The sequence below is a fragment of the Centrocercus urophasianus genome, unplaced genomic scaffold (genome assembly GCF_019232065.1).
Source record: "Centrocercus urophasianus isolate 14NV4802_14NV808 unplaced genomic scaffold, USGS_Curo_1.0 seq_10, whole genome shotgun sequence".
NCBI lineage: Eukaryota > Metazoa > Chordata > Aves > Galliformes > Phasianidae > Centrocercus > Centrocercus urophasianus.
The window spans coordinates 55,257,143-55,271,575 of record NW_024884142.1 but is presented as its reverse complement, the minus strand read 5'-3'; the positions used below and the strand labels follow the sequence as shown (position 1 = coordinate 55,271,575).

Sequence of the window (14,433 nt, the reverse complement as noted above, 5' to 3'; positions counted from 1 at the left end):
TTCTTTTTCTTTTTCTTTTCCTTTTCCTTTTCCTTTTCCTTTTCCTTTTCCTTTTCCTTTTCCTTTTCCTTTTCCTTTTCCTTTTTGCAAAATAAAGGAAAATAGTGGCAGAGATGCGGCTGTTTATCATTATATAGTTTATATTAATAAACTGTCATCTAAAACCTATGCTATCACCTTACCCTCCATATTTGATGAAACGTATTTTTAGACTGTAAACCTCAAGTAGATAAAGTAGATAACATGTTTAGCTATAGATATAAATATCTAATATCTGGATTGAATTCTTTGTTACCTTGTAGAAATGGACATCCACAAGTTGAGGCAGAAAGTTTCTGTTGCACAACAGAGGTTTTAATTTTTTTAATTTTTTTTATTTGTCAAATTCTTGGACATCCGTTAGTTTCATCACATGAGGCAGTGCTGCTTATTGCTTTTGTTGGACAATTATTTTCTCATTTTTTTGCAATGTCTTTCAAGGCTGTTTAATATCTTTCTGCTGATTTTCTATGTGGTCTTCTTAGCAATACTTTTTTTTTTAGTCTCAGTTTGTGTACAAAAGATGGAAAGTTTTGTTTATAAAGCAAAATATACATTTATGCTACTGACAAATTTTTCCTAAGATATCAAGGAGACAGCATGTCTGTAACAACAAGGACAGCACTGTCTTCAGCTAAATAACAAAACAGAGTGTGCCTCTCTAAAGCTACAGCAATAAGTTGTCCAACTAAAAAGCAAAGCACAGTCAGTTCACTGAATACATAGAATACTGTTTCTTAAGATTGGAAAATAAGCACCAGAACCGTAAAAGGGAAACATGATGCCAGATGTTTTATGTTTGAGTGGATCTGAAAAGAGGAGTGGTGCTATGTGGGGCAAAGCAGAGGTTTTCATTTTGCAGGCACGGATGTAGCTCACATCTTCCTTAGCAGATGATTTACCTAGCTGATACTTTTGCAGAGATGAAAAGACTTAGCTGATTTCAGTCATCCTGTAGGCCTCCTTGATGCATCACTCCATCTGACTTGGTCTTTTGATTTTTCTTTCTCTTGTTTGAATTGTGCTTTTAATCAATTTCTTTATTTTGAGGACTGGAGAATTGCATAAGTGCATGGCACGGAGCTGAATTTGCTCTAAGCTCAGACTGCCTTGCTTCAGATAAAAACCAATGGGCTTGGTGGAAGAGGAAGAAGATCCTTGTTTTGTTTTGTGATAGTGAACACTAAATGTAAAAAAAGTTTAAACTGAGGTTTATTGTGACAGAAAAGATGTTGAAGACATTCCGTTCTGCACATCCAATAATATGACAGGGTATATAGCAATATTTATATACCTATACCTTGATACGTATGCTGACAGCTGTCACAGTAACCTTGCTGTCCCTGGGAGAAACCATGGTGTGGATATCTTTGTATTTGGGCACAACCTGTTAGGCTTAGCTTGTTTGCAGGGCCCTGCTAGCTCTATTCTGTCTCCTATAATGTTTTACAATACTGATATATAGCTGGAAAACCACCCGGTGGATATTCAATCCTGCTTTTGGCTTTCTTTCTGATTCAGAGCTTGGAAAGACCATTGAGATTGTTAAATTTCACTTTGTGAAGACAATTTTTCTGCACTCTTGTTCCAAAGCTCTGCTTCTGTGTGTGTGTCTGTGTGTGATGGATAGCTGGTACTTCTTTTGGGGAAATTTCTCGTCGCTGGCCTGAGGCAGGAGAAATCACCTGGGGCAGAAAAGAAAACTGATCTTCATTTTTCTTTGCTGTTATTGACTGGCATTTGCCTGAGGTCTCTACATTTTTGGGGGGAGAGGGTTGTTTTTTTTTCTCTTTTTTTTCTTGATTTATATTTTTTAATAGCTTCTGGGCCAGACCTAGGTGCGAAACGTTTATGCCTGACAGATTTTTTGCTTTTGTTGATTTTAAATCTATGAAAGTAAAGGGTGTTGCTACAAGTACAAAATAGCATCCACTGGCTGAAGAAAACTGCTTTGGAAGCACAGGGGATTTATGAGGATAATGTTTCCTTTATCAGTCTTTTATAAGTATCTTGCCCCTACAGGAAATCTCTGATCTATAAACCTCATATCATCAGTAGACACTGATGTGAGGGTGGCTAATTTTCATCCAAGTGAGAAAAGCCCCAAGAACTCTTCCTTTCTGGGGAATTTGTTTCAGTACAAATATTATTCATTAAAAGGTTTGTGAGAAAAGAGGCCGTTGCACTGTCTGTATCAAATTCAAAGCAACAATCATTACAAAACTAAAGAAGTCTTACTACTGGTTTCCAGAAGCTGTGCTGTATTTCAGTTATCCTCTTGTTTTGTTTTTGTTTTTGAAGTCTTAATCTCTCTCTCTCTCTCTCTCTCTCTCTCTCTCTCACACACACACACACACACATACACACGCACACATACACTAGCACTCACAAGTTTTTGTTTCTTTTTAGAACAGAAAGTCCAGCATCATAAAACCCACTTGCAGCTTACAGTAGTTCTAAGTACTAGGTCCTTGGTGTAGTGACATGATATGAGAAGGTGAGGTACATCAAGAAAATAGTAAAGAAATTGTACTTTGACTGCTCTGATGCATGGATGGGTATGCTTATCTTCAATTCTGACAGTACAACCTCCAGCTACAAACAATACAAATAAATTAGTGTATATATGTGTTTGTATATGTATGAATCTTACTGCTTTTCTTCTTAATATCTCTAACTGCATTGTGTGTTTTTCTATATATGATGCTTTAAAGAAAAGCTAAATGAAAGACTGTTTCATGAACCATTTTTTTCCAAAGACAATACAAAGTTTCTACTTGGCTCTGTAAGCTGATGCATACGATATGAAGCACAGGATTTGTCAAGTACTTTACAGATAAATGAAGTCACCAGGACCATGTTTATTGGTATCAATATATGTACTTAAGCCTTTGATAATTCGAGGCTGTATGATAGTAATGTGATCTATCTGGAGTTATTAGGTCAATCCAGAAGATTTAAGAAACTGGTGCTGAGGGCAACAGCTGTCCTTTGACATGCTTTGCATTGTCTGTCCATTGTCACCCAGAACAAAATTAAGGTAAAAAATGTGTGGATTAGTAGAGAACTTCCTAGTTAGAAATCTGATATGCTACATGCACTGAAGAGGTGGAAGCTCAAGTGTTTTTTAGATGTTCCAGGGGCTGTTGGAGAACTAGTCTCAGTCAGTTTGATGTCCATTTTAGATTTCCTTCTGGTCCAGATCTTCAGGTTGCTTACTTTCAGACAGAAAAGAAAGACAGCTGTATTGAAACAGGTTGCCTTTCAAAGCTCTTGTTTGCTTTGGAAGATCTTATTGAGGCGAGTGCTTGTAAACAAAGCCTTTCGTTTGCATGTGTTGCACTAACATATTGTTCAGTCCTAGATTGCCTAGCAAGCCACCAGAATTCAAGCATTAAAAAGCAGAGAAATTAGCAAACACTGCTGTCAGCCTGGGCTAGGTCAGTAAGTTCTGCAGAGCTCTCAAGTGGCAGCAGCATCTCCTCAAGGTTTTAGGGCTGAATGACTGAGAGAAGAGAGCAGTTCAAGGTCAGGTCTGGCTGCAGAGTAGAAGTGAACCATGCCACCTCCACCAGCTAGCCCTGACCTTGGGGGGCACAAGGTGAGGAAGAGGCATCATCTTTGTCTTCCTGCTCTAACTACAGTGGCTGGGTGGGATTAAGTTGTTCTTCCCATGTCTGTGAAGTGATTATTTTCCTTATTCACCTCTTTAATCAAAATGACTAATTTTGTGGATGGGCTCCTAGACAATGCTGCCATTTCCCAGCAGTCCTTTCTAGAAGGACTTTCTAGAAGGATTGCTTTATTTTTTTTTCCCCATGCTTTTCCGAGCCACTCCTTCCTCTGTCCTGACTGTCCCCACATCCTTCCCAGCTGTCGGGAGATTAGAACTTGATATGCAGTGCGGCCTTAAAAAGCAGGGTGCTCACAGGAAGCTTCTGTGGCTTCACACAGCCAAAGAGGCCACCATTAATCATATGGGGAATAAGTCTGACTATCAAAGTAATTTTTTCTCTGGTTTTCTTTCTCCTTCCTACTCCAGGTGTGTACACTTTTCTTTCCAGCACCTTGAAATCTCTAGAAGAGAGAGACTATATCCACCGTGTTCTGGACAAAATCACAGATACTCTGATACACTTAATGGCAAAGTCAGGTCTTTCTCTGCAGCAGCAGCACCGGCGACTGGCTCAGCTCCTCCTCATCCTCTCTCACATCAGGCATATGAGGTAGGAGCAAGCATATGGTCAGGTGCAAGCAGGAAGTTTCGCAAATGTATACATGTGCTTGGACTTCACTCAGTGTGTGTGGTAAATCACTTTCCTCTTTCCATAAAAATAGGTGGATCTGCAAAACAGTACTATGAATTATTGTGTGAAAGGAGTAAACATTTTCTCCATTTCTCTTTTTTCTTTTCCTTCTAGTTTTGATAATGCCATAAGCACTGTCTGCTTTTAATACTACATGTCTTTCTATTCTTTTTGGGAGATAGGCAGTACATGAAAAATAATGTAATAGCAGTCTAGTTCTACGAACTCTAGTCTCCTGTAAGATAAGATTTAATAAAAATCTCACTTTTAAATAGACACCTCTCACAAGTGGCTTGATTGCAAATCATTTTAGAATAGAAATTATTGTCATTATATGTATATTATGGAGGAAGATTAAAGCAGATCTCCTGAGTCCCAATCTAGAGCACTTTGCTCTTTGTTAATTAGTGGTGAAGGGCCTTAGGCATGCGGTTTGTTGCTAGTTTCAGCAGTGATTCTCCCTTACATAATTACCTCTGAAGTTAGCTGCTCACTAGCTGGGGTGTCTGCAGCATGAAAAGCCTAGGCAAAGATGCATCAGAGATTTTGTTTTTTAACGAAATATAGAGGCATTGCTGTTATCTAGATTTTGATTTTCAAGATCACATTTAATAAAATTAAAATCAAAATAAGCATCACACAGTACTAAAGATCCCAGAGCTGAAAAATGCAGATTTAACATCAAGGTATGTTTTTTCATGTGTGTATTTTAAGGAGTTTCACTGCCTTTGTATTAGTAACCATGCTGATGTTTATTTTCTTAATAGTTTGGTAGACCAAGAAAGTTTCAGATGCACAGAGATTTACTATTTCTGTAGCTTTGCAAATGGATACTATTACAAGAGGGCGTTTGCTAACAAATTGTCTAAAAGTTTATTTTCTAAGGAAAAAAATCTAATATTTTAGGTTTAACTATAGGAAAGCCAAGATTCATCCCATCCACTTAATCAAAATGCAGAAAATAGGGGTCTATTTGCTCTAAGTCACCATTTAGGCAAAGGAGAGAAAAATGTCTTCTGCAAACTGTAGTAGCGTGCAACAACTGTACTGTTAAGTTTGTTGCTTTGTACAGGGTGGAATTTGAGTGAACTGAGCAAAGATTAGCTGATAGCTTTTTTTCATAGTACATTTGGAAAATAACTGCTGTTTTGTTAAAACCCACAGCAACAAAGGAATGGAGCACCTGTACAATATGAAGTGTAAAAATGTAGTTCCACTCTATGACCTCTTACTGGAGATGCTGGACGCTCACCGCCTACACGCACCGGCAGCCAGGAGTGCTGCACCAGTGGAAGAGGAGAACCAAAGCCTGCTGACAGCTGCACCAGCTTCATCTCATTCCCTGCAGACCTTTTACATTAACAGCAAAGAAGAGGAGAGTATGCAGAATACAATATAAACAAAAGTCAGCGTATGTAATGGTATGAGAAACCCAGCAGCGTACTACATAGCTCATGCTTCATGTCATCTATGGAGCCACATATGTCAACACTCCAGTGACATCAGCCACCTGTATTTTCCATTTGAGTGTTTGTCAAGCACTTGCCTAAATTGATTCTTATTCTAAATGAAAGTCATTTCATTACTATGGACAGCTAGCAAGGACTGTCAGGCTAACTTAGTTTGAAATTTGCAGTGTTTTAGTCTACTTTTGAATGCGGGTTGGCTAAGTCCTAATATAAGCTGTAACATTTGTTTTGCCATAAATTAATAGGCCATAACACCCATGCATACTTGTATCTTCCCGAGTGGGAGCCTTTCTTGGTATCCACCCCAAATTCTGCACCCTTTTAGTCCTTGAGTTGCCTGAAACTTTGAAGCAGTTTGGTTGATTCTGCATGAGTTTTTGTGAGGGATAACAGGAAGCTGATTGGCACTTAGTTGCCACAGTGAAACTGCACTGCTAGTGAATTGCTTTGATAGTTTGGTTAGATTTCTGCTTCCTTTCTTCCTCAATTGGTAGAAGACTCTTTGTATCGAAAAAATACTGTTTTGCAGACAGCTTCTTTTCAAGATCATAGTGACCAAACTTTTAGATCCTCTTATCCTTGCCCTTAGCTAAATTACATTGTGTGCATCCTGTCTTGTCTGATCCTAGGAAATACAATTCTGTTGCTTGGCTGTATATAAACCATGGGCAATATGGCAAGCAGAGATAACATGGATAATTGCTCTCAAATCAGACCAGGTGATTACAGAAATCATCATGCCTGGAAAACAAAACCAAAAATCCATGCCTTCTAATACATACACAAACCAAAGCTATTTTATGAAATATCTTTCCCTCTCCTTTGCTTTCTTGTGCTACAAACCAAGAGATGAGGATACCTGTGCAAGACTGGCATAGCAAGGTGGGATGACCGCATTCATGGCAGTCTTGCCTAACAAGACTGGGGAGGGTTGCGATCAGAGCCAGTGCAACAGGTTTTGCACTATCTATCTTGCTTTTCTTCAGCTCTCACTGGGGCAACCTCAAAGGTCACTGTTAATATCCACCTTGTTTGTGGCACCAGAACTGGGCAGTGTGTCTCAGACATGGTGAAGACTTCAAAACTGCACATCCAGGGTGCATCTGGCTTTCTCCATACATGTATGTAATCATTTTTCATGCAGGTTAGTTGGATTCTGCAGATCAACCATAAATATACAAAAGGTCCACTGACAGTAGGAATTTCAGCAGCTTATGAAGGAGAGACACTGAAGAAAAAGACCAACTTATCCATTGTATAAACTGACCAAAATGGTCATTTGTGCTGCTGTTGAACTGCCTTTAATGCTAGAAAATCAAAGATCACAGAATGTTGCTGGGTACTGGAATCTTATTATTATATTTTGCAGGGATGCTTTATCTGTTTAAAGACAACCTTTGTCTGTGCTACCTGCACACTTGTTTTTCTTGTGCAATTTGGGAGTTAGCCCGGACCAGGGACTATTTCAGTAGCTGGTTGGAAATGACCACCTGTAAGTAAGGAAGTTCAATAGAACATGTATAGGCTGCTTCTCAGCAGCTGGCCACAGTGCCATAGGAGGGTTTGGGGATGCTTCTTTTAGCTTTTATGTTAGGTCATGCTGATTGTAATATCCTATGACTAAATATAGGAAATAATGCAACCAATGCGGTACAGGAGTTCCTATGTCTAACCATGCTCACTGTTAGACAAGCAATGTCTTTGTTCAGTGAGTTCCAGTTACAAAGCAATTGTGAAGAAAGCAAGGCATAGGATGAGTTTGTGCTCTGCATCAAGGATCCAATTCTTTAGTGGGTGTACATAATATTGTCCATAACAGTCTCATGTACATACCTGAGGATACGAACAGTTTAGAAATCTAATGATATATGCTACTTACGTGTTGGAGAAGATTCCTTGAAAACTGTGCTAACCTGAATGTGTGAAGCAGTCACTGTAAGTATATAGGCCTTTTATCGATGAGTATTATAGTGTCTTTTTTTTTTCCTAACGTGCTAAAGGAGTTGTATTTTTGTGTATTCATTAAGAGTATGTATGTGTGCATTTGTGCAAATTTGGTACCTAAGGGCATTTGGAAGGTTTTAAAATGCTTTGAAAGAAAATGCACATTTTGTCACAATTAGTAGATGGTTTTTGAACATGCTGGAAACATTATGAATGCCCTCATATGAGTGCAGGTTAAGATTTGAGTGGAACACAGGAATTCTTGTAGACACACTTCTGTACTTACACATCATTATTTACTTGCAGCCTTGTGCTACAAGATTTCAGTGCTCTATGTGCAGCTTGCGTGTTCTATATGACAAGCCACAAAGATCAAGCTTGTGGCTCAGCAGATGCTAAGCAAGATGTTTTAAATAAATGTCTCCCCTCCTACATCCCCCAAAATGCATTGCATCAAAATCAAATGTAAATCTGGCCTAGAAGAAGAAAATAGTTGATGGAAAACAGTTCACAAGATAGTGCCAGATTCTGATGATTCTCCATAGGTTAAGTACCGTTGATCTCTACAGATTGTCCCAGCAAAACTGGGCAAGTGTAATTTGAAGTGGTATGCAGCAGGTTGAAGGGTATCAAATTGTGGCCCATAACATGGGAAATAATCTGTCAGTTCACAGTCATAATTACAAATGCTCTCCTAGGCTCAGCCCTGGCAGTGAAATCATTTAGAGTTAATTCATCCTCCCACACCTGTGGTGACAACTGTTAAGGGCACCCAAAAAACAAAAACAGTGATTTCCAGTTATGCTTTTACTTAGCTTGGGGCAGTCTCAGGACCCATGTCTTTAACTGTTGATGATCTTTTATTTGAAGCAGCACCTTAATGAATATAGTAAACCTTTGATGGTAATGAGTAACGAGTATAGTAAACCTTCACACAGTTATCTGAAAAGACAATTGTTCTCATATCAGACTGTTGAATGTAGCTAGTCAATAAATTAAAGTCTATTATATAAAAGTGGTAGCTTTTTCATATGGAATTCCAAATTATGCTCTTATGTATGCAGACAATTGTGCCTGACATTCAATAATTTCACAGGATGGTATTTTACATGTGTATATATACATATCTTTATATATACATATATGCTTTGTATTTGCAGCTGACAAGCCAGTACTACCTTGAATACCTGGTGCTGGATATTAAACAAAGATATGTATAGCATGTTTAAAAAAAAAAAAGAAAAAGAATTTAAAGAAAGCTACTCAAGGCAGCTAATAATGCTTTTACCAAAATGTTCATAGAGATGTCTCTTGACAGCTAACGAAATAATTATTTTATAATGTTTATATGTGGATTTAAAAAAAAAAAAAAAAAAAAAAACCAACAAAAAAACAGACAGAAAACAAACAAACAAAAAAAACAACCAAACACCTAGAATTATAGGCAATGTAATACCAGCATAAGCCAGAAATAGACCCAATGAACCAGCTTTGCTTGAGAATATGGTTGTTGTTCCTGAAATATTACCAAAAACTATGGAGGCAGGAGAGGACATAAAGTAATGTGTAGCACCCAGTGGAGACTGATTTTCCAACAATATGTAAAAGCTACTCTGGTTTGTAATGGTTCGAGCCATGTCTCGATCTTGCAGACTTTGTCTCAGGTAAAACTGTCAGTTGGGGCAGTAGAATTTGTACTGGGGTAAATTATTTTAATGAGGGTTTCTTGGTGCGTGTTTGTGATAAATTTACTATTGTGTTTCAGTGATATTTTGAATATTTTTTTCTCCTGTACACTAAGGTGTTTAATAGTTTAACATTATATTAACCAAAGTAAAAAAGAACTGAGCTCCCAAGGATATTGCAAGGACTGTTCAGCAAGTTGCTGCAATTTAAACTGAAAAAAAAAAAAATAAAATGAAGAGATAAAACCTCGACCCTTTCAGATCATCCCAAAAACCAGGTTTTTAGTGGAGCTTTTCTCTGTCCCAGCTAAGGCTGACTGATTCCTTAGGAGCTGAGCCAAATGTTTAAAATTAAACAAACTACCAGCAATGTAAAAATTCTGCCTCACTATGGCCTGAGTCTTACTACAGGCTTTGGTAGGAATACGACAAGCCTGTCTTTTATATATATCCTGCTTTAAAACTAGAATGCAACACAACCTAATGGGGTTTTGTATATAAGGCATTCTCAGCTGAACTTATGCAAAATGAGTTTCTTTCTCTGAATGAAGGGATGGCCTTTTACAATGCTACTTACAGCTGCAGTATAGCTTTACAGATGATGTAAATTCGGCACATGTGAAGGAAAAGTTATGTGAACAATCATATCGTAATATGAACCAGACTTTGCTGCCACCTGCAACTATAGCATAATCTCAAATTGATCTGAGAATTGACGTTAATATCCTGCTTTTTCTACTTGCAATATCTTTCATCTTTCAAATGTAAATAGCCTTACTTTATTTTGCACTGTGTTTAAAAAATAAAAAGCTAAAAAAAAAAAAACACTTTTGCATTCAAATGTGCCTAAAAAAAATTAAAATAATAATTAAAAAAAGTATATGCTGCCATCTTGCAAATTAGTTGCTCTGTACTCCTGTGTGCCTATAATTAGAAGGCTGTTTCTTTAGAAAGTGCCCACTGGAAAATGAAGAGATAGACTGCTACTCTTGAGACTTTCATTAACAAGCCACTTTATGTATCACCTTATTGTATATACTATAAAACTGATGCTTTTGTGTGCACTATGTAGTCTTTCAATGGAAAGTCTTTTATTTGGTATAGACTCAGCTGCCATAATGTATTTGTTGAAGTATTCTGTTCTTTCACTGATGCATATAAAATTATTCATGTCTTTGTTTTGGTGAGTTTTATTTCTTTGTTTTGCACCTAAATGTTCTAAACAGTCTAAATGAAAAATCTGATAGGCTACCCAGTTGGTGCAAGATTTTTATCAATGTATTTGATGTTGAAATAAATAATTAACCAGAGCAATTTATTTAATTTGTTATCTTTTGCATGGTTAAAAAAAAAAAAAAAAAGTTTTTTTTTCCTAATTTTATTTTTTCTCCCCAGAATTACAGGGTTGAGAGCTTATGGCTCAGAATAAAAGCGAAGGCCAATAAGACTGATATTACCATGGGAGTCTGCTGCAGGCCACCCAACCAGGATGAAGAGGTGGACAAGATGCCTTATAGACAGTTGAGTGAGGTCTCAAGGTTTCTCCCCCTTGTTCTTCTGGGGAACTTCTCAGACATCTGCTGGATTTATAATCAGTCCTGAAGGTTCCTAGAGTGTGTGGGAGATAACTTCCTGACATAGCTGGTAAAGGAGCCAACAAGGAGAAACAAAATCCTGGACCTGCTGTTTGTTAACAGACAAGGTCTTGCGGGGGAAGTAAAGGTTGGAAGCTGTCTGGGGCATAATGATCATGAGATGCTAGATTTCTCGGTCCTTGTTGAACCACAGAGGGGAGTCAGCAGAACTGTCACCTTGGACTTCCAGAGGGCAAACTTTAACCTCTTTAGGACCATGGTTGAGAGGGTCCCATGAGAGGTAGTTTTGGAGACATTGGGAGCCCAGGAAGGCTGGGAATACTTTAAGGAAGTTAATTTAAAGGTGCAGAAGCTGACCATCCCCAAGTCACAGGCCGATAGGCAAGGAGTTCGGACTGGCTGATGGGAGATCTTTGGCTGGAACTCAAGAACAAAAGGAAAGTTTATGGTCTCTGGAGGAGTGGGCAAGCTACTTATGATGATTATAGGTACATAGTGAAGCTGTGCAGGGAGAAAATTAGAAAAGCCCAGCTAGAACTGAACTTGGCCACTAAGGTAAAGGACAACAATAAGTATTTCTATAAATGCATCAACAGCAAGAGAAGGGCTATGGAGAATCTCCATCCCTTGTTGGACAGCGAAGGCAACTTGGTGACCAAGGATCAGGATAAGGCTGAGGTACTTTATGCTTTCTTTGCCTCAGTCTTTAATAGTAAGTCTTGTTACTCCCTGTGAACACAGGCCCCTGTGCTAGTAGGTAGGGATGGGGAACAGAGTAGGCCCTGCGTGATCCATGATGAGATGGTTTTGGACCTGCTCTGAAGTCTATAGGGCTGGATGGATTGCACCCTAGAGTGCTGAGGGAGTTGGCGGGTACAGTTGCCAAGTCTCTCTCCATCATTCTTCAGCAGTTCTGGCTAATGGACGATGTCCCCCTGGACTGGAGACTTGCAAATATGATGCCCATCATCAAAATGGGCTGGAAAGATGATCCTGGTAGCTACAGACCTATCAGTCTTACCTCGGTATGGGGAAGGTTATGGAACGGATAACCTCGGGAGCCATCATGGACCAGTTAAAAGTGAACCTACAAATGGTAGATCCTGTCTGATAAACCTGATTTCAATCTATGACAAGGTGACCCACTTAGTGGATTAAAGTAAGGCTGTCAATGTGATCTATGTGGACTTCAGTAAAGCCTTTCGCACTGTTCCCCACAACATTCTGATGGTGAAGCTGGCTACCCACGTTTTGGATGGGTGTATGCTCTGATGGGTGAAATACTGGCTGGATGGCTGGGCCTAAAGGGTTTTGGTCAATTAAATCCAGTTGGTGACTGGTCATTAGTGGCATCCCCCAGGGCTTGGTACTGGGTCTGCTTCTATTTAGCATTCTTATTAACATTCTTGATGAGGGGATTGAGTACACCCTCAGTCAGTTTGCAGACAATAAGCTGGGAGGGAGTCTTGATCTGCCTGAGGGGAGGAAGGCACTACAGAGGGACCTGGATTAATTGGACTGATGGGCCAAGGTCAACTGCATGAGTTTCAGTAGGGCCAAGTGTTGGGTCCTGCATTTTGGTCACAACTCCAGGCAACCGTACAGGCTTGTGGAAAGATGCCTGATGGAAAGAGACCTTGGTGTACTGATGGACAGTCAGCTGAATATGAGACAGCAGTGTGCCAGGTAGCCAAGAAGGCCAATGGATCCTGGCTAGTATCAGGGATGGTGTGGAGAGCAGGTATAGGGAAGTAATCTTGCCCTTGTACTTGGCATTGGTGAGGCCTCTGTACAGAAAGGACACTGAGGTGCTGGAGCAGGTTGAGGTGCTGGAGCAGGTCCGAAGAAAGTCAACAAGGCTTGTGAAGGGCTTGGAGAATATCCCTATGAGCAGAGACTGAAGGAACTGGGGCTGTTCAGCATGGGGAAAAGGAGACTGAGGGGAGGCTTTATTGCTCTCTTTCAAGGGTTGTTAGGGTATGGTTATGTCATGGTTGGACTTGATGATCTTTAAGATCTTTTCCAATCTGAGCAGTTCTATGCTTAGAGTCTGGCCATAACTAGAGTTAGTCCTGGTCTCTACTATTATTGGTAACACTAGTTACAAAAGAACAAAACAAAAGAAGTCACTGTCACAGTACTGCACATATTTTAATGTGGACCTGTTAAGACAACAAAAGTGATTACTGGATTAGAACACCTTTGCAATGAGGAAAGGCTGATAAGAGTTGAGGTTGGTCAGAGAAGGCTCAAGGGATGTCTTACAATGGCCTTTCAGCACATAAAAAGGCCCAAAAGAAAGCTGGAGACAAACTTTATCAGTGAGTGTAGTGATATAGCAAGGGGTAATGGTTTTAAAGTAAAAGAGGGGAAATTCAGATTAGATATTAGAAGGAAGTTCTTTATCCAGAGGGCTGTGGGGCACTGGAGCAGTTTTCCCAGAGAAGCTGTGTATGCTTCATCTCCAGAATTGTTTAAGGCCAGGTTTGTTGGGGCACGTGGCAGTCTGATCTAGCGGGTGACAATGCTGTCGGTAGAAAGAGAGCTGGAACTGGACAGTTTTTAAAGTTCTTTCCAACCCAGTCCATTCTAAAATTCTATGATTTTATGTTTTACATTCCTTATTTTGTCTTGTGAAATAGGTTATGGTAGACTATGGCAAGAGTAAACAAGTTATGGGAATGTAGCCAACTGCCACTTAGCATCATTTAGGTAATGTGAAATAAGATAGTATGTCTTTCCCAAGTGAAGTCTACTCCTCAGGATAAAAGGTGTCTTATCTAAGCTGTGAGAAAGGAAGTTGTCCTGTTTTTTATCAGTATTCCGTTGCATGACATCATGCAGCAAGCTGTTTTATCGATGGAACACAGTACCAGCAAGCTGCATTTCCTTGGTCAGCCCCTGGCAGTGTCAGTTTACACAAGTTCCCGCTTTCTGAGAATATATACTGCGAAGAGACAAACTATCTCCAGAAAACTCCAGCACTCCCTATGTGATTTCTGATTCCAGGTGAAAGAGGTAGAATACCATAGAGACAAAGGAGAAGACTTCTCTTCTGTTTCCAGTAGTGCAGTGAGCAACACCATCAGAACCTCTCTCTCACATTTGTGCAGTTTATTACCTTTTTATCATTTTTAGTAAATTAGTTACATCTCCTTATCTTGGTTGCATCCCTCATACTTCTTTCCCTCCCAACCAGAAGAGGGAAAGGTGGATAAGGGGAAGCCCTTCTGCAGGTAATAGAATCAACTAAACTATAACAGAAGTGAATATAAATGAAAGACATCTTTAATGACACAAAAACTCTCTGAAATTAACCTTACCCTGTAAATTAATCTCAGAATTATATTGGGTCTTTGCAAAGAACCAAGCCACTAATTGACAGCATTTACAT

At 39.2% G+C, this 14,433-nt stretch overlaps 1 protein-coding gene across 1 annotated transcript in view; it reads left to right on the top strand.

Moving 5' to 3' along the window:
• The window catches only part of ESR1 (estrogen receptor 1), a 156,469-nt gene extending 145,707 nt beyond the window's left edge, over positions 1–10,762 (top strand). The window contains 3 exon segments of the mRNA XM_042839647.1: positions 4,082–4,265; positions 5,511–5,722; positions 5,725–10,762. Coding sequence (XP_042695581.1) covers positions 4,082–4,265; positions 5,511–5,722; positions 5,725–5,765 — 437 coding nt within the window. The 3' untranslated portion in view covers positions 5,766–10,762.
• The last annotated feature ends 3,671 nt before the right edge of the window (positions 10,763–14,433 follow it).